At 42.4% G+C, this 21,529-nt stretch overlaps 1 protein-coding gene across 6 annotated transcripts in view; it reads left to right on the top strand.

Annotated features, from left to right (window-relative positions):
• The window catches only part of DOCK10 (dedicator of cytokinesis 10), a 252,846-nt gene that overhangs the window by 75,490 nt on the left and 155,827 nt on the right, over positions 1–21,529 (top strand). For 5 of the 6 annotated variants that reach the window (XM_077827342.1, XM_077827346.1, XM_077827344.1 and 2 more), the window contains exon 2: positions 19,218–19,337. In XM_077827342.1, coding sequence (XP_077683468.1) covers positions 19,218–19,337 — 120 coding nt within the window. The remainder of the gene's footprint in view (positions 1–19,217; positions 19,338–21,529) is intronic. The other variant, XM_077827343.1, reaches the window with a different exon arrangement.

Consider the following 21,529-nt stretch of genomic DNA (forward strand, 5'->3'; position numbering starts at 1 on the left):
GTGTGTATGACGGAACCTATGATATAGCACAACGTGTATAAAGCAAGTGCTGATACTCTTACTCATGCAGAATTATACTTTGTAACACACTGAAGCCAATGGTGCTACTTGTAAAGTGCTGCTCTTTGTGAATAAGGGTATCACAATCTGACTCTATACAGATTGTGTTTGTATTGTATTTCTGAGAGGGGAAAAAAAAAGAAAACCAATATTCTTTTACAGTGGTGTGGACAAGTGGAGAGGGCCTGGACAAAAAGACCTGGGTAGAAATCCTGTCCCATTGAAGTCAATGGGAGTTTTGCCATGTACTGCAATCGGGCAAGGATTTCATCTCTGAGATTTACTACTGGCCCTGCCATTAATTCACTGTGGGACATTCGGCAAGTCACTTTACCACTCTACATGTAAGTTTCCCTTGGTGTCAAAGCTTACCGGCCTTTGTAAAGTGCTTTGAGATGACAGCATTACTTTTAGAGATAATAGGTCCTTTTCCTCACATAGGTATTATGAAAATTTGTGGAAGACCTGGGTTTATATGTTATATCATGTATTTTTTTCTTATATTAGTGGAGACCCCTTTTTCTGGTTATTGTAAGAAAATTAATTAAAAGTTAATACGCTTGAAGTGAATTTATTTTAACTAGCGCTTCCTCAAGAGGAAAAAATCCCAAACCTTTGATACATTAAAAATTGGTCAGCCAGGTTGACTTGAGACTTAGGTTCACAGTTCCCCGAGATAAGTGTTTTGTTTCTGCTTGCTGAGATATCTCTCAGCCTGCCATGTAGCAGATATTTATGACATGGAAATGAATCAGCTGTTAGGATAAAAGCAAAAATAACATTAAAATGTAGTTCTTGTTGGGCTAGCTCATTGTCAGGCAATTGAAGACACCGTGTGCCAGCCTTCCAAGTGAACTCAAAAATGCTTCTGCAGTTTCCACAGTATGCATCCGATGAAGTGAGCTGTAGCTCATGAAAGCTTATGCTCAAATAAATTGGTTAGTCTCTAAGGTGCCACAAGTACTCCTTTTCTTTTTGCGAATACAGACTAACACGGCTGTTACTCTGAAACCTGTAAAAAATGCAGGCAAATTTTCAGAAGATCTCGGCTCCCATTTGGGTACTGAAATAAATGGCCAGGTTTTCAAAGTATCACAGGGGCTATTGAGTGCTGCTGAGCACTTCTTTAGGCTGAAGTCCTTCGAAATTCTAGCCCTATGAGTCTACTCCTGTTAGTGGCAAAACTCAGTGGTACAGGATCAGGTTGTATGTGCCTGAAAACAAAAACATCTTAAGAGCCTTAAAATTGGCAGCACATGAAATAAACACATGTCTTTTGCAAAGCAGCACAGTCTTTGTGGCACATGAAATAAACTTGTGTTTTTTGGAAATTTTTGTAAACTGAAGCGTTTAGAACATACTATTCCTTTTAGCCTTTGCTAATGATAATTATTCTCTCTCTCTTGTTTTGTTCTGACAGCATATAAAGGGAAATCTAAAACTTCATACCTTTTGTCAGCCTTTTATAGTCAATCTGCATTTCTCATAGCTTATAGATCTCAACATTTAAGCTTCATAGTACCTTGTTGCTTTATAATAAGGGCTTAATCTTGGTCCCATTGAAATCAATAAGACTTTGATGGGTTCGGGACACTGTTGCATGATTTATCACGTAAAATCCTATGCTAAGAGGACTTTTGGCCTCATCCTGCAAATCCTAATGTATGTGAATAATGATCACTAGTGCAGCATCAGGCCTAAAGGAAAATAGGATCGCAAGCTTGCTAGTGATAAACTATAATAGAAGAAGTGAAAGTAAACACATTGTTTTTAAATGGATGTAAGTACATTTGCTAATACTTGTTCGCATTTGTGGCCAGATCCTCAGCTAGTGTAAACTGGCCTAATTCTTTTGATTTTTAATGGTGCCACACTGATGTACAGCAACTGAAGTTCTGGCCCCCAAAAGTATAAATAGTGATTTATAGAAGATGATAAAAACAGTATCCTTTGAATTATGCATCTAGCCATTCTGAAGGAAAAGGGACTTAGGACACTAAAAGGTTATCCAGAAGCAGTACATAGCATCAGTTTCAATCAGACATCCAGACATTCTTATTACATTTTCCTTTAGCTGACTGGCTGTTGTAATTTCTGTGTTCATTTAAGCGGGATTTTCTTTTTTTCTCTTTTAACAAAGCCTGGCATTTGCTCTGAACTGTGTTCTTTTTAAGTTCAGGTTACAATAAGATGGAACCACTGTCACATATTATTCTGCCAGTGTATTTCTCCATAGTTTGTTTAGTCCCTAGGCGAGTAGCAAAACATGGGTTCCCTCAGATTTACTTCTGCTGTTTGCAGCCTGTCTTTCAACCCAATATTTCATAACTGGAGTGCACAAATTCTTTTGCCAAGGGCGTTTTTGCTGTCAATCAGTAGTTGTTCTTTCCAGAGTGGCTGCAGATATCGTCAGTGTGTCAGGATGCTATGGATCCAAGTTGTGGAGTACCCTTTGCCCAGCCTGAAGGCAGTGAGCTCAGCACCTCCCAGGAAGCAATTAGCGATATACAGGATCAGGCTCTGTGTTTGCTGTAACGGGTTGTCTAATATCTGCCAGAAACTATTTTATAAATACTTAATTACCTCGGAATGATTTAGAATGTCTGTAGATTTTGGATGAGTTCACTATAGTTGGCCTGGTTCTGTTCCTGTTTACAATGGTGTAACTATTAATTTCACTAAAGGTGTTCCTGATAAACATCAGTGTGAGGGCGGAAACAAGCCCTGTATATCTGTCTGGGCTGTTAAGACATTTGTATAGCCAGTGATCACTTTTACAAATGAATCCTTGATAGAATGTAGAAAAACATAGTAAAATATAATTATTTATTGAGATACACTGCATGAAAAGTAGATATAATTGACTATATTGTAACTGACTGCAGAATAGATAGAAGAAATAAGAGAGATCTCCATTGTATGACAATGACATATTATTAAATACTGCATAGAACAATCTCTAAAGAATATTTGCTAAATATTTAGAGTGAATATAAGAGTTTGTGCTATGTGTATTTTTGCTTTTGATTACAGAGATTTATAAGATGGTACAGCATTTTAAAGGACTATTTAACAGTAGTTTTATAATGTCCCAGATCAAAACTAAAGGAAAATTTAAAACCTACCCCTGCCAAAACATATTCTTTGGCCACTTATTGTGATTTTATCATGAAACTCATGATATTTGGTGTTTTGATTAAAGCTCCAACTTATGGATTCATTTGATGTTGAAAACCTCTCAGTTTTCATGTAAGAAAAGAAAAATATAAAAAAAGAAGTTTCTAGCCCTCCTTTTTTCCAGACAAACACTGGAAAACATAATCCAACTGTACCCTAAGGCTCAAAAATAAAAAGAATCCATTTTAAAAAATCTCATGATTTTAGAGGCCTCATTCTTGATGTTTAAATATTTCCGATTGGCAGTGTTGCACACATTCACAGACATGCCATCTCTTAATCCAAATGCTACGTATTACTATTTGTAGTGCACATGCCACTTCCTGTCTTAGTGGAGGAGGTGTGCCAGATTGGACTGGCAGAGGAATGACCACTCCTGGGGTCCTGTTTGGAGTGAGTTATGTTCTCCTGCAATAGAGCCCTCACTCTTTTTCTCCATGCCCAGAACACAGGTGGAAAATATCCATGGATGGAGCTGGGGAGAGATAGATTGGTTTGGGGCAGACTCCACTGCTCTAAAACACCCACTGGCCAATTCCAGGGGAGGTAGGGAGCCATTTGTTATTTGTGGGCCCATAGCCATTCTTGCTGGTGCAAGTTGCCCTTCCTGCTTTGCTCTACAGGGCTTAGTTGTCAGAGCTTGGTAAAATAACAAAATAAGAAGGGATGATATATATTAGTAAATATTTTAGCAACTTGTGGCTGGTGTCCAGTGCAGATCAAAAGGCCAGCTTCTGGGGTGATCCTGATCACAGTCCCAAGAGGGACGGATGGACCCTGTTAGCCTGTGGGGTGAGAGGAGGTCTTGAATCTTCAAACATTGAGGTCTTCCTCTTCTGTACCCGCATTCTCCCATGCAGTGGGAGGGTGGCAGGGTGAAGCTGAATCAGAAGTTGGGATTTGGGTAGGGGAGCTAACTCCCATTCCTTTGTTGTATGACATCAGACTATTCAACCCATGCTGGACCCAATTAATGCCTGGTGGCCAACCTGTGTCCTTAATATTAAAAATAAACTAAAGTTGTGGCCTGCTGCTTTCAATCCATTTAGGTGTGTATGTCATACTTCTCTTGTGTGTCCTGACTGAATGCAAATAACAGAAATGTGCTCTATTTAGCCATAACCCAGATTTAAAATGCAGTTGTATTAGTTGGCCATGCCAATTCATAATTCAGCAAAGTTGTTGTTCCAAGACAGCCTTTCTTAAGCTTTTGCAGACATCATTAATGTAAATTCTCCAAGTATTATATGGGTGAAATTTACACTACCTCCAAAATCCCTGTTTAAATGAGCTTTGTGCTAAAACCGCTGATAGAATTCTCCACCCCAACCTGCCAGCAGGCCCAGTGGACCACTGCCACTTTAATTCCTATGTGAGACAGTGGATCCATATAATTGTGAATCTCTTGAGCATGTTGTCAAACAACCCTGACACAATAGCTTAATCAGGGCTAGTGCAGAGTCCCCCACTATGATCCATAGGGAAGGCAGAGATACACCTCCCTCCACAGCGTGAAGTAGCTGCTATGGGGCAGCTCTGCTGCAGCCAAATTTTCTGGCCCAGGGTTTGATATCCTCCTCCCAAACCTGCCACCTGTCCCCTATATACAACCCAAGTATTCAGACTCTATGAAGGTGAAGTGAAAAATCATCATGGGATTCTGTCACCTCTGCATAATGGCTTTGAGGTTGAAATTAACGTGATGGCTTTAAAAGAAAACATTTTGCCAGTGTTGTTATATTCCGTTCTGATTAGTGTCATATAAAGGGAGAACAAATGGAGCAGCTGTTTGGAGCCAAGGGATGTTTTATGTTAATAAAACTATAAACCCTAGGACATTGACAAGACATTTTTCACCCTAAGTTACCTACGAACAAGTATTTAGTCAACACCTGTGAAATATTTATAATTTAGAAACCTGCTAGCAGCATTTTAAATTGAAGAATAAAAAAAGTCTACATTTTTAATGAATTAAATTAAAAATTTCACCAATATGTTTAGGGATCATAATGCCACCTGTATAGTAATGGTAAATCCAGCAATTGGTTTATTGTATGAGATTTATTTATCCTTTTCCCCAAAATGTTTAGAGCTAAACTTCCACCTACTGTGTAAAGTGGGCCAAACAATTAATTTTCTTGTTCTTTTGAATATTATTCCAAACCTTATCTGTAATTCTACTTAATTGTAGACATTAGGTAGAATTACAGATAGTATTTGGACATTGTAGATATGTCAAGTCCTAGCCATATGGGATATACATACAAATATATAGCCCTGATGCAGGAAAGCACTTAGGCATGCATGTAATTTTAAGTACCAAAACAAGATTTCACTATATGCTTAAAGTTAAGCACAGGCTGAAGCATCTTTCATGATCCCTGGAAAAGATCTGTGGCTTTATGTGTCACTAAAATCCCTGAAAGCTATGGGAGACCACACCTTTCAATGCCAGCAATGCCCCTCTGCCATGTACATTGGCCAAACCAGACAGTCTCTACGTAAAAGAATAAATGGACGCAAATCAGACGTCAAGAATTATAACATTCAAAAACCAGTCAGAGAGCACTTCAATCTCCCTGGTCACTCGATTACACACTTAAAAGTCGCAATATTACAACAAAAAACATCAAAAACAGACTCCAATGAAAGACTGTTGAATTGGAATTAATTTGCAAACTGGACACCATTAAATTAGGCTTGAATAAAGACTGGGAGTGGATGGGTCATTACACAAAGTAAAACTATTTCCCCTTGCTTATTCCCCCCCACACACTGTTACTCACACCTTCTTGTCAACTGTTGGAAATGGGCCATCCTGATCATCGCTACAAAAGGTTTTTTTCGCCTGCTGATAGTAGCTCACCTTAACTGATCACTCTCGTTATAGTGCTTATGGCAACACACATTTTTTTCATGTTCTCTTTGTGTATATGTATATCTTCCTACTATATTTTCCACTGTATGCATCCAATGAAGTGGGTTTTAGCCCACGAAAGCTTATCCTTCATGGAAACTGGCTCTCTCTCTCACTGCTTGCTGTAGCCAGGGCCGGATTTCCAATTAGGCACAGCAGGCATGTGCCTAGGGGCCTGGCATTCTAGGGGCACCTAAAAGTTAAAAGTAGGTTAAAAGTTTAAAAGTTAATACAGTAGAACCTCAGAGTTGCGAACATCTTGGAAATGGAGGTTGTCCATAACTCTGAAATATTCCGTAACTCTGAAGAAGAGCTCAGCCACATGGGGGGGTTCGTGCTGCAGCTGCTGGGTGTGGGGCGCCAGGCTGTGGGTGGGGGGGAAGTTGGGGCTTCTGATTCTCAGGGTGCCAAAGCTTTGGGCTGGGGGCTTGGGGCTCCTGCCCCATGGGAGCACCAGGGCTCAGCACTTTAAACCTGGGAGAGTGCCGCTGGGGTTCCCCACAGCTCTGCTCCCTGCTTCAGTGGGGAGGGGGACCCAAGGGCTCGAGGTTTTAGCTACGGGGGGAGCGCTGGGGCTGAAACTGGCTCTCCCCCTGTAGCTAAAGCCCCAAGCCCCGGCGCACGCGCACACACACACCCCCCCCTCCTGGGGCTGAAGGTGGGAACAGAGCTGCAGGGCTGAAACCCCAAGCCCCAGAGCTCCCTTGTGGGCTGAAGTTGGGAGCGGATCCACAGCTGAAGCCCAGAGCCCCAGTGCTCCCCCTGTCTAAAGACCTGAGCCCTGAAGCCCGAAGCTGCAGTCTCAACCCCCCGTGGCTGAAGCTTTAGCCCCAAGGTAGTACAGTATTTGCTTTGCATGTGTGTGTATGCACGTGCTGCTGTCTGATTGAGGACTTACGGGTCCACAGGGTGTCCGGTAGACGTGTAAGTCTGTAACGCTGGTGTTCATATCTTTGAGGTTCTACTGTATTTAAATTATTGTTTATATATATTTTCGTTTAATTTTTTATGGAAAACACGAAGGTCATTTGTAGACATGGGGGGTGGCACACTGAAGATGCTGTGCTTAGATGTGTGTAAGGTATAAATCCAGCCCTGACTGTAGACCCATGGCTTCTTCAGTGGTAGCCACAACAAGATGGGGATGTGTGGGAGGGAAGAGAAGGATGTCAACTGCCTGGTGTGAGAGAGGGTTTGAATATTGCTGGGGGGCTCTCTGATACTTCTAGCTCAAACACTATTAGGTGGAGTGTTGGGGAAACCTTAATCTCCATTTGGTAGCACTGTCTCCACTTCCTGGATGGAAATTCCATTTCGAGGTTGTCAGCCATAAGTGGTGCTGGGCCATCCTGCCCATTCAGTCCCACTGTCACTGACTGTCTCTCAAGTTGGGATGAACCAGCACAAGCATGCACACACACTCTTGCCTCCTAACCTTGTATATGGTAGCACATCACCTTCCAGGACCAAATTGTTATACTGTATTTGATAGCTAGGTTATGCAGTCACATTACTCTGCCCTTGTAGAAGGCAAGGTGGGTTGGGTGACCACGTAGATATTATGTGGCCACCTCAGATACTACATAGCCTCACTGTCATCCATTTGGATATGCCCCAGCGTCCATGACTGTCAAGTCTGGTGGTGCCATGTAGTTGTTGTGGAATACTTACAGTGAACGGTGCTAACGCCAGGATTAAAATTCAGTCCTATCCCAAATTTACAAAATGCATGATGTTAAAAATATGTAGTAGCTTCAACTGTGGCAAGGTTGGTAAAGAGATATTTAATATAAATAGGCCCACCTTGGTGACATAATATTAACTATGTATGTATCCAGGTAGACAATGTCAAAAATGTGAAACTGTATAATATGCTAGATACACTACTTGATTACCAAAAAAAATCTAGTGCTCAAGTTACAGTGCAAGAATCGTTGAAGCATTCTGCAGCCATGTCACCTGGGGCTCTTAGAAGTTGAGCAGGATTGGTCCTGGTCAGTATTTGGGTGGGAGACCAAAAAAAGCACAGTGCCTGAGGGAGTGATATTTCTGTAAATGTCCCTTTTCCTTGCAAGTCAGTTTTGTTTCAGTGTTTCAGCATGGTGTTAGGGTGAACTGTTTTTTAGACACCACATTTTGAATGAGATATAAAATTAAGGTCCTGTCTCTGTTGGTCATCCAAAAATCTCATGGCACTTTTCATGAGCAGACAGGGTCTACCCTGGAGTCCTGAGTATATTCCAGTTTGGGTAATGATGTTCCATCTACTTAAATTCTTTCTCTCCTGCATCTATGTCACTTAAACTTCAGGTGATTTTCTGCCTTTCTTGCATGAAGCCTCTAAAAGAGAATACAGGCCTATAGCTTTTGGATAATTTAAATAGTATCTATGAAAAATAATAATATAACAGTTAAAATGATAGATAGTAATAGAATTGTATTATATTATATTTTGTTTAGTACCAGAAGTTGGGATTCAGTTTGGTTTTTAGGATTAGAACATTGCCTGGAAGGACTCTTGAGAGACTAGCAGTCTCATTGACATCATTTCTCTAGCACTCAAAGAGAAGCTTCTTCAAGAAGATGGTTTACAAATCATTTTGTCCCACAATTATGAAGAAGAAATTGGTACCAGAATTAACACACAATGTTCCTGTAGCCTTTGGCAAGCCATACTCAGCCATGTACCGTATCTGTTTCTGTAAAATCAATTATGTGGATATTTTGGGTCATTATTGCTGAGAAAGTAACATCATTCCATCTGGAAGAGAAGATTATGGGTTTAGATCTCATTGTAGGAGGTGGGATTTTGCTCAATGCTGATGAAGCAATACATCACTGGTGGAAAAGTTATGGGCTGGTTTACATACGTGAAATTAAATGGAGATTATCTATTGCTGGTATTGGCCCAGGTGTGTATTATAGATCTCTCAACACTATTCAAAAAGGCTATGGAAGAGTCCATTGTCCTCAACAACACACTTTCTCTGGATAGTAAAAGGTGCTGTCATAAGTAGTTATTATAGTAGGTAGGGTGATGGTGAGTGCCTCTTTTATATTCACATAATCATTCTAGCACAGCTACTATAATTCATTTCTCATTTGAGATAGATAATATAGAAAGCACTATAAAAATCTAATTCCAAGTAATACAATCTTGGCTGCAAGATTGTCTAATTGGTCCATTTCCAAAAGAAACAGACAAGTTAAATTCAGGACAGACCATCTTTTGGTGGTTAAAGCTGTAAATCAGCCCTACTCCATTACAGATCTCTCTGCCAAAAGTGGTGGGGAGAAACACACTAATCCTAACATTCTAAGATTCTGTCTGCCCATGACAAGAAAATTTGAGCAGTCAGTCCCCTTCATCTAAAGATATACTACTAACTAAAGCAGCCAGGATTTCCCATCAGAAATGCAAAATACATCAGTGCTAAGCTTTGCCAAATCTTAACAATTGACTATATAGAGCAGTGGCTCTCAACCTCTCCAAACTATTGTACCCCTTTCCGGAGTCTGATTTGTTTTGTGTACCCCCAAGTTACACCTCCCTTGAAATACAAAAATACAAAAGTATCATGGCACGCTATTACTGAAAATTTTTTTACTTTCTCATTTTTACCATGTAATGATAAAATAAATCAATTAGAATATAAATACTGTACTTACATTTCAGAGTATAGTATACAGAACAGTATAAACAAGTTGTATGAAATTTTAGTGTGTACTGACTTTGCTAGGCCTTTTTATGAAGCTTGTTGTAAAACTAAGTAAATATCTAGAGCCATGTCTACACTACGAAAGTACTCCGATTTTACAGAAGTCAATTTTTGGGAACAGATTGTATAAAGTTGAGTGCATGTGTCCACACTAAGCACATTAATTCGGTGGTGTGCGTCCACAGTACCGTGGCAAGCATTGATATTCCAAGTGATGCACTGTGGGTAGCTATCCCACAGTTCCCGCAGTCCCCGCTGCCCATTGGAATTCTGGGCTGAGCTCCCAATGCCTAATGGGGCCAAAAATTTGTCACGGGTGGTTATGGGTAAATGTCATCAGTCAACCCTCCCTCCTTCCATGAAAGCAACAGCAGACAATCATTTCGCGCCCTTTTCCCTGGATTGCCTGAGCAGATGCCATAGCATGGCAAGCATGGAGCCCGTTCAGCTCACCGCAGCAGTTATGACCATTTTAAACACCTCACGCATTATCATGCAGTTTATGCAGAACCAGCACCTGAAAACCAGGCGAGGAGGCGACGGCAGCGCGGTGATGAGGACGTGAACACAGATTTCTCTAAAACCACGGTCCCCAGCAATTTGGAGATCATGGTGTTACTGGGGCAGGCTCATGCCGTGGAACACCGATTCTGGGCCCGGGAAACAAGCACAAAGTGATGGGACCGCATAATGTTGCAGGTTTGGGATGATTCCCAGTGGCTCTAAAACTTTTGCATGCATAAGGGCACTTTCCTGGAACTTTGTGACTTGCTTTCCCCTGCCCTGAAGCGCAAGAATGCCAAGATGAGAGCAGCCCTCACAGTTCATGAATGATAGCAATAGCCCTGTGGAAGCTTGCAATGCCTGACTGCTACCGGTCAGTCGGAAATCAATTTGGAGGGGGCTGCTGTGATCCAAGTAGCCAATGCAATCACTGACCTTCTGCTAACAAGGGTAGTGACTCCGGGAAATGTGCAGGTCATAGTGGATGGCTTTGCTGCAATGGGGTTCCCTAAGTGTGGTGGGGCGATAGATGGAACGCATATCCCTGTTTTGGCACCGGACCACCTTGCCAACCAGTAAGTAAACCTCAAGGGGTACTTCTCAATGGTGCTGCAAGCACTGGTGGATCACAAGGGACGTTTCACCAACGTCAACTTGGGATGGCTGGGAAAGGTTCATGACGCTCGCATCTTCAGGAGCTCTGGTCTGTTTAAATGGCTGCAGGAAGGGATTTACTTCCCAGACCAGGAAATAACTATTGGGGATGTTGAAATGCCTATAGTTATCCTTGGGGACCCAGCCTACCCCTTAATGCCCTGGCTCATGAAGCCATACACAGGCAGCCTGGACAGTAGTAAGGAGCAGTTCAACTGTAGGCTGAGCAAGTGCAGAATGGTGGTAGAGTGTGCATTTGGATGTTTAAAGGGTCACTGGCGCAGTTTACTGACTCGGTTAGACCTCAGCGAATATATCCAATATTCCCACTGTTATTACTGCTTGCTGTGCTCTCCACAATCTCTGTGAGAGTAAGGGGGAGACGTTTATGGCTGAGTGGGAGGTTGAGGCAAATCACCTGGCCGCTTAATACGTGCAGCCAGACACCAGGTCAGTTAGAATAGCACAGCAGGAAGCGGTGCGCATCAGAGAAGCTTTGAAAACCAGTTTCATGACTGGCCATCGTACTGTGTGACACTTCTGTTTGTTTCTCCTTGATGAAAACCCACCCCCTTGGTTGCCTCTAAATTCCCTGTAAGCCACCCGCCCTTCTCCCTTCGATCACAGCTTGCTTGCAAAGGAAATAAAGTCACTATCGTTTTAAAAACATGTATTCTTTATTAATTGATTATAAAAATAGGGAAATAACTCACAAGGTAGCCTGGGTGGGGTGTGGGAGGAGGGTAGGAGGAAAGGAAAAGGCCACTTTAAAACTTGTTGAATGACAGCCTTCTGTTGCTTGGGCTGTCCACTGGGGTGGAGTGGTTGGGTGCCCGGAGCCTTCCCCCCCGCCGTTTTTGGGCGTCTGGGTGAGGAGACTAGGGAACTTGGGGAGGAGGGAGGGTGGTTAAACAGGGGCTGGAGCGGCAGTCTGTGATCCTGCTGCCGTTCATGAACTTCCACCAGACGCCGGAGCATGTCCGTTTGATCCCTCAGTAGCCCCAGCGTTGCCTCATGCCTCCTCTGATCTTCCTGCCGCCACCTCTCCTCACATTCATCTGCCATTTTCCTGTACTCTGCTGTTGTGTCCCTCCACGCATTCTGCTGAGCTCTGTCAGTGCCGGACGACTGCATGAGCTCAGAGAACATTTCATCGCGCGTGTGTTTTTTCTCGCCGCCTTATCTGAGATAGCCTTTGGGAAGGAGAAGGGAGGCTTGAAACATTTGCAGCTGCTGGAGGAAAAAAAGGTAGTGAAGTATGTAAAAAGATACATTTTATAGAACAATGGCTATACTCTTTCACGGTGAACAACACTATTCACATTACATAGCACATGTGATTTTGGTACAAGGTCTCATTTTGCACCTTATATTGAGAGCCTGCGGCTTTGGTGTTAGAGATCACACACGCATTGCCAGGCAACAGAATTCGGCTTGCAGGCGGCCATGGTAAGCCATAGTCTTTCGGCTTCTGCAACTTTCATAACAGCAGCGCCCTCCTCTCCCATACCAAGCAAAGCATGTTGTGTTGGCCATTTAGTGCTGCGGTTTTCCTGTAAACGGGCAGCAACAGAAACCAAACTAACCCCTCCCATCCAATTCTCTGGGATGATCACTTTACCCCTCACCCCACCGCATGGCTGGTATCAGGGAAGATCCCTGCTAGCCAAACGTGAACAGCTCAGTGCCAATGCCCCCCCCACCCCATGGCTAACTGCGGGGAGGATTTCTTTTCAGCCACAGGCAAACAGCCCAGTAGGAACAGTCACCTCTGAATGTCCTCTTAATTAAATTCCCCTATTTCAACCAGGTTACCATGAACGATATCACTCTCCTGAGGATAACACAGAGAGATAAAGAACGGATGTTGCTTGAGTGCCAGCAAACACCTGGACCATACGCTGCCAGGCTTTGTCATGGAATGATACCAGATTACTTGCTACTAGCATGGCGTGGTAGTGTCCTACAATGGAGGACAGAATAAGGCTGCTCTCCCCAGAAACGTTCTGCAAAGGTTTTTAGAGTACCTCCAGGAGAGCTTCATGGAGATGTCCCTGGAGGATTTCTGCTCCATCCCCAGACACGTTAACAGACTTTTCCAGTAGCTGTACTGGCCATAAATGCATCCCAAGTCCTCAGGGCTTCTTAATCATTAAAATACGCTTGCTTTTATAACAGGTATTATATTTTAAAAAGGTACACTCACCAGAAGTCCCTTCTCCGGCTTCGTTGGGTTGGGAGGGTGTTTCAGTCAGGGTGATAAAAAGATCCTGGCTGTTGGGGAGAATGGTGTGCTGTGTGCTCTCCTCAAGCTCGTCTTTCTCCTCCTCATCTTCCCCATCCGCAAAATCCTCAGGCATGGCGGAGAGTACCCCATCATCGGAGTCCACGGACAGGGGTAGGGTAGTGGTGGTGGCCCCCCCCTAGAATTGCATGCAGCTCAGCGTAGAAGCGGCATGTCTGGGGCTCTGTCCCGGAGCGTCCATTTGATTCTTTGGTTTTCTGGTGTGCTTGTCTGAGCTCCTTAAGTTTCACGTGGCACTGTGTTGCGTCCCTGCTGTAGCCTCTGTCCCTCATGGCCTCGGAGATTTTTTGAAATGTTTTGGCATTTCGTCTTTTGGAACGTAGTTCTGATAGCACAGATTCCTCTCCCCATACAGCGACCAGATCCAGTACCTCCCGTTCGGTCCATGCCGGATCTCTTTTTCAATTCTGGGACTGCTTGGTCACCTGTGCTGATGAGCTCGCCTGGCCAAACAGGAAATGAGATTCAAATGTCCCGGGGCTTTTCCTGTACACCTGGCCAGTACATCCGAGTTCAGAATGCTGTCCAGAGCGGTCACAATGGTGCACTGTGGGATAGCTCTCGGATGCCAATACCTTCGAATTGCATCAGACTAACCCTAATTCAAAACGGTGATGTTGATTTCAGCGCTAATCCCCTCATTGGGGAGGAGTACAGAAATCGGTTTTAAGAGCCCTTTATGTTGAAAAAAATGGCTTCGTTGTGTGGACGGGTGCAGGGTTAATTTGATTTAACACTGCTAAATCTGACATAAACTCTTAGTGTAGACCAGACCTAGATGAGTTGATGTGCCCCCTGGAAGACCTCTGTGTATCTCCGGGGGTACACGTACCCCTAGTTGAAAACCACTGATATAGAGAGTAGAGTTGGTATTTACATTGCACAGTCTTAACATTAATGAGAATATAGAGATCTTAATATTTCAAGGTGCAGGGATCTGTACAGAAGGAGCTCATGAGCTTATTACACACTGATGCTTTGACATCAGGAATTTCAGATAGACATAATTCTCTCTAAAGCAGGTAGAGTTAAAGAGGACTAAACCAGTGTGTTGAAGAGAATGGATTATTTTACATCATCAGAAATGCTAACAGGGTTTCTTTGCAATTATAATTATATATAGCATATGCTGTCCATGATCCTCAAAATACAGTGATGCATCTTTTATACATTCTTGTTTTAATTTCATGGTAGCAAAAAAAAGATAACATTTGTCCCTGCTTATTGCCGTGTATACTGGTGGGAAAACATCAACATAAATATTTAAGTGCTGCACTGAATGGTCTGCTAGCAATTATTGAAAACAGCAGTTGACATTGTTGAGTCTAACTGCATTCGTCAGAGAGCTTTGGCTTAAAGCCTGGAAATCAAAGAATAATTAATGTAATCTTTTGTTTTTCACCCCTTCCTGTTAACGTCATTGTGCATTCAAAAAATTGTAGAAAAGAAAGTCATCATGAAAATTAAAAAAACAAATCAAGGGGAAATATAAATTACTATTTAACATCCAATTCTCTGTCACCAAAGTCTGAACCAATTAGACACCAAGAATCAATATTTTATAAAAGTTGAATGAAGGACAACTGTATTTTCATTTTCTCTCTTATGCTAGGCTACAGTGCTATGATGGGATGTCATGACATAGTGTGTAGACAACATGGCATGATGCTTTGTGGGAGTTTATCATGCTGTTGCGTAGTGACTCTACATCACGACAGTGTGGTGCATTTATACTTCATATTGGTATTTTGCAATATCATGTTGCTGCACTGATATCAAAGTATGTGTATGAATTAGATTTTGATCCCTAAAAGTTCATCTGAAGATCTCTGCTGACTTCAGTTAAAGATCCTCTGCCAAATAATACTCCCTGTTGAAGAAGATCTGTTGAAATCTCTCTCCCTTTCTTTATGCTTTAGGGTTTTCTACAACACCCATCTTCGTAGCATCTAAATGCCCTAAAATCTGTCAGAGCAAAAAGAAAGCAAGTTGGAATGTTGAGTGTGATGGTGCTCCAGGATCCTAACGTTAGAGGATCTTCTAGTCTGAGCACTTTTCAGTTTCTGAGGAGGAAGGAGGGGCCAATATGGCATCTACATTCCTCTCCTTGAGCTGCAGAGTGGCCCCAGTGTGTGATCTCTGTGAGTTTGAAGCTCCACTTTTAAGGGTCAGGAGTAGATCTAATAATCCATTTCCAACCTCACAGGAATTTTCAGATGTTCTATAGCTCCCCAAGAGACAGGGTGTTCTTTAGTTGAATAGAGAACTGGGGAATATCACAAAGCACGCTGAGTTTTGTGAGAATGGCCTGACATCTGTGGAATTCCCCTGCTCATCTCAGTGCATTGGTAGCTTAGGAAAGCCCTTTGACTATTCATTTCGTGATTTAGGCTCTACTCACTCTCAGTTTGATTTATAAGACGTTCTGTGAGTTGATATCCAAATAGTGCCTTGGTCATTCTTCAGATTATTGGCACAGAGGGTATGATTTGGCACATATTTACCTGATCTGTACAGTCATATTGCCTGACACGTCCACACACAGGGAGACTGGAATGCAACATCCCATAATATTAATGTGTGGCAAACCTAAGGGAGCTAGAAGTTGTCATATAGCCCTAATGCAAAAAATTCTCTATAATTTCAATAGATTGGGGGGCATCAATATCTTGAGACAGTGTAGGGTTGGGGAGAGAGGTGATGCCTATCACACTAGTATAAATGTTCTGGAGAAAAGTCAGTCTGCATGTTTGCAGAACCACCAAACAGGAGAAAAATAATACATGTCTGAGACATTTCTCCATCACGATTCAGATAGCACTTTTAGTTTAACTCTCCTTTTTTAGTCATCGCTGTTGGTTATACCTTATTACTTCTTTATATCTCAGATGCCTTATGTCAATTTTAAAAAAGGGGGGAGGGGATTGTATGACAAGAATTGAAAACTTTGTACCAAAAATCTCCAACCCAGCACTTACATGTAATCCTCTTCCAGATTCATATTGGCTCTTCCCCAGTGATTTGAATACTAGAAAATTTGTCTTTACAGTCTCATGAGCTGTAATTTGTAAGATAACTCTACACACTAGACTTGTGGTGAAGAGCCATTGTTGCCAACTCTCATGATATTATCATGAGTGTCATAATAGTTAATGTTTTCTTAAAGCTCCAGCTCCTGGTGTCATGTGTTTATGTGAGAATCCTTAAAAAGTTTCTAGTCCCGGTAATTGCAGAGAAAAGTGAACCCTAAAGGCTCAAAATCAAAGCAAACAAAAAGGACAGATTTATTTATTTATTTTTAAAAATCATGATTTTTAAGTCCATCTTAATTTTGGAGAGGCCGACTTGTGATTGTTGAACACTTGGGGTTGGCAATACTGATGTCCAAATGAGCTACCATAACTAGAAAGGAACTCTCAGACTGCTCTCAGTGGTGAGATGGCAATGGGAGCCAGTTGTGCTGCTGTGGCTGATGACATGAGGTGATCAGCACACCACCTATCAACATGATCTTTTCAAATTAAGTGTTGATGTTTGGATGCAAGAAGCTATGGCATCAGAGAGATTTAGGGCCTGATATACTGTATCACTCACTAAAGTCACTAGGTTGATCAGAACCTTACAGAACAGGAACATCTAAGAAAAGTTAAGTGTTTTACTTTGCCAGGAGAGAAGACATAAAAGAAGAAAATAAGCAAAGGTGGAGGAGAAGGTATGAAGCAAAAAGCCATTTGGGGGATTGGTGTGACAGAGAGAGGAAGAGAGAATGCAGACTGAGAGCCAGCCCACCATATAGGGATGCATTAGAAAGTCAGTAGTTACCAGCGACCACCCCAATACAATTTTGTCCCCAGCTCATTTAACATCTGGACCAATGGGGTTCCTCTTGCAGTTTGAACTTGCTCGGCAGATCAATCATCTGCTTTCATGACTTTTTCTCCCTGTGCAGCTGTACTACATCCGCCAGGTGACTATCTGTCCAATCACTTCCAAAGCCTATAATACTATGTGGGTGACTGATCTGTTCCGTCAGAAACATTGCACCAAGACAGCTAAAAATCACTTGGATCTTAGAGTTCTTTTAGCAGAGGTGGGTTTTGTGTTGTCAGGTAGTACTCTCCAGGAACAAAATTCTGCCTTTGAGACGGTCCAAAGAAAAATGAATGGGTTGATACTGAAGTCCCATCCCCTTGTCAAATATCTTATCTAAAATTAACATTTGATTCCCTAGTCCTGCCATGGAGTCTAAATTTAGTTATAAAGCTTTTTCCCTACATTTTGAGTCTATAACCAATTTTCACCTAGACTCCCTCTCTTTAAAAAAAGGACTTTGGCCAAGGGAATTGGAAATAGTTTCCCTCTCTTCTGAAGAAGTTCTCAGAACAGTATGAGGATTTATTTGCCCATCAGTCTTCCGGTCATCTCACTCAGGAAAGGTCTTTCCCTCCCAAGTCAGTGGGCACTACATAGACAACTACTTGAGCAGGAACAAAAAGTGAGAATTTCCCTACCTATAAATTGGGTTTCCACTATCAACCATTCAACTTTGATTCTCTGCTAGGGTGGATCCCAGTGTTATAGTCTCTTTTGTACAGTGTATTATTGTTATTTAGTTGAGTTTTCCAGGGGTATTTCTGAAAGCTAGAGAAGAATCCAATTTAACAGATGGGGCTGGGGAGAGGTGCAGCTAGGTGCTGAGGAGGAATTTCTGGGATAACTGTGACTTGTATATCTATGAAGCAGGTTCAAAGAACAGAGGGAGACCTATAGATCCAAAGTGATAAATCCTGTGTTGGAGAAACCTGTTTGATGGGTCCCTTTATGAAACTCCATGGTTACATGCTGGTCTGAAGTACCTTGGATAGCATAGTGTGATAACTGTGGGTAAATGGTGACTTTTCAATGACAACCACTATGTTGCTAGAACTATCTCTGCGCAAACTACATGCATCTGTGGGGCTGTCTCCTTCTCTCTCATGCCTCCCTACTTTCTCTTCCTCTCTGTCATTTTCTTTTCTCCTCCCCATCTTAGTCTCTTTGATACTTACAAAAAGACTCTTAGAATGAGAAGATGGTTTCTCACACTCTGTCTGACCCTTGAGGTTTTTATTTTTGAAAGTGTGCTTGCACGGTATGTGGGCTCTTCCATCTCTATTTTTGTACTGTATATTGAGGCACTGTGAATTCACCTCTTCTTGGCTGTTTCCACTGAGAATTTTTCTATACTAACTCCACACTTGGGCAATAATAGCACTATTATGATGGTTTACGAGGGAATAATCCAGTTCCTGACTGGAGAAACTATGGGGCTGACTGCCAAATAGTTTATCCTGACAGAGGAACTAGATCATTGCCAAGTAAAATAGTGCAGTGGTACTTTTATTGCTAGCAAGCGACCAGCATTTAAGAAGTGGCAAAAAACAAGAGAGCAAGGGTGTGAATCAGTACTCAGCTAATGGAAACAATTGAAATTAAAGTAGGTCATTCATTCTGCAGCTGATTCACTCAAAATAATATTGTCCATATGCAGTTCAAATGGTTTGTATTAAAATAAAGAAAATTTCGGAGAGTAATGAGTAGATTATCATGATGCCGTGGGGTGCAGTGATGATGTCTGCACAGCACTGTTAATTCCAGGGCATATTGGTTATCAGGAAATAATCAGGATGAAAATGAACATTCTGAGTGGCCTGCCTGGCTCGCTTATACTGTATTGACATGGGTATTCTCAGTTCAATAGCAACGTGCTGTTTCTGAGCATAACAAAACTCATTAATACTTTAATGTCCAAAGAGTATTGGAAAATGAGACCCAGTTCAGTTTGTGAATTCAGGGAGAGTATGAGAGTCAAGACATAATATTGTGCTTTCTTATTCCACAGCAGGAGAAACCCAAACTTTTGGAGCCCTTGGATTATGAAACTGTCATCACAGAGATTGAAAGAAATACTGAGGACAACCCTCTTAAAGATCTCATATTGTTCCCCAATGATGACTTTTCAGTAAGTTTAATGAAATGTGTTTTATTTACAGTTTTTAATCTCTAGACATGGCGGGAAGGTCAAATGTCACAGAAGAGGCTCCTAACTGGTCCATATATCTTTTGTTTTGGGGCCACTTTTTACTCCTTTCTCTCTCCCTGCTGCACACCTCGCACTCTCCAAGAGTAGACACAGTGCATATCTTCAGTGATTGCCATATATATCTCAAGAGCTCAGGAAATCTACCGTGTCTTAGACAGTGTCCAGCATGATGGGCCAGGGTAGGCCATTTTCAGCTTGGCTCTGCCAGGCAGCAGGAACTACTTGTATGCAGAGATACCCAATTCTGGCTCACGTAGAGTATTCCTTAACCAGTCTGGTTCTGAATGATATTCAGTCTGATAGTACCCCAGGAAGCTATGGACCTTATTATTAAAATATGATGATTAGAGGTACTTCAGTCCCTGTGGCCCCAAGGCCTCAGACATCCTCAGCCCAGCCCTGATTTGTGCTTAGTTTGTAGTCACCTAATGTGGACTAGGGTGTTTGGGTATTTTCAAAATAAAGCAAAACCAAAATAATTAACTGAGCTGTTAAGGTATTAAAATAATATTTATGGATCCATAATAAGTAAATTCATTGCATGCTTCAAAACAGTACAGCCAGATCCTCACCTGTATAAATCAGCAGAGCTCCCTGAGGATCTGGCCCTTCGTTTCAACTTAGGACAGGGGTTCTCAACCTTTCTCTTTCTGAGCTCCCCTCCTCCTCCCACCGCTATAAAAGCTTCATGGCCCACCTGTGTCACAATAACTGATTTTCTGCATATAAAATCCATGGCCCGTGTTAGGGGGTAACAAGTAGGGCAGTTGCCTGGGACCTCATGTCACAGGGGCTCCCGCAAAGCTACATTGCTCAGGCTTTGGCTTCAGCCCTGGATGGCAGGGCCCGCAGCACTTCCCGCAGCTCCTATTGGCTGGGAATGGCGAACCGCGGCCACTGGGAGGTGCGGGCAGCCGTGCCTGTGGACGGTCAATGTAAACAAACAATTTCGCGGCCCACCAGCGGATTACCCTGACAGGCTGCAGGTTGCCTACCACCATCTCCAAAATGGTCCGTCCTGCTCCATTCCCCTAGTAAAAGTCTTCTTCAGGCCCTGGTCATCTTCTTCCTCGACTGCTGTAACCCCCCAGCTTCTCATCTTCCTCTCTCTGATTTGTCCACAGTGCTGCTGTTCAAATTATCTCATGGGCATGCTGCTTTGACTATATAACTCTCTCATCAGATCCCTCCCTCTCACCACCTTCTGCATCACATCCAAGCACCTTGTCTTCATCTCAAAGGCCCTGCACACCTTAGGTCTTGCTTACCTCTCTGCTCTGATTTATTTTCACTCCTCCACCTTGACCACTTTCACTTTATCCAACCTTCATATCTTGTCGCCCCTTTCTTCTCCAGCCACTTCCCTGCATTTCTTTCCGTATGGTCCTTTGTGGCTGGACACCTCCAGCACTACCCCTCTTGATGCTGATCCACCATACCCTCAGTCCTCTCCTTTCAAGTCTTTCCTGAGCTCTCACTTCTTCCATGAAGCAGATAAACCTGGCCCCTTCCCCTAATGGAGCAACAAGCTTGATTCCTCACTGTCTGCACCTTTGCTTCTATGAAAGCAAAATTTGGCCCTGCGTGAATGTGTATTAATAATCATAAAAGGTGTTTGGCTAGATTTAATGGGTACATTGATATCATAAAGAGTGTAAAACGCATTGGACTCAACAGGATGTGAAAATTTATGTTCTTCTTTTTTTCAAATTCTTTTTGTTAACTCTGTCATTCAAATTCTAAATTAAATCTCCCCCAAATGAACTATAAATATTATCATGTATCTAGTTGGAACCTTGAAATTGAAGGAATTCATAGGGCTGGTCTAATCTTTTTAGTAGAGAGCATCAGTGGGAGGTGAATTCTAATGTGCACAAACGTCACACATTAGCTGGCCCAAATGGACCCAGCTGGCATGCACTAAAAGTTCCTTAGTTCACATTAACGGATCCCATTTCAAACTGAGTGATGCAAGTCTAACATTATTGTTATTGTTTATTGTTGCATGAATGCTTTGGAGCCCTGGTCACAAACTGGGACTGTGTTAGCTGCTGTATGAACCCAGACCAAAAAAGACAGTCCCTTCCTCAAAAACCTTGTAATCGAAGGAT

The sequence above is a fragment of the Eretmochelys imbricata genome, chromosome 9 (genome assembly GCF_965152235.1).
Source record: "Eretmochelys imbricata isolate rEreImb1 chromosome 9, rEreImb1.hap1, whole genome shotgun sequence".
NCBI lineage: Eukaryota > Metazoa > Chordata > Testudines > Cheloniidae > Eretmochelys > Eretmochelys imbricata.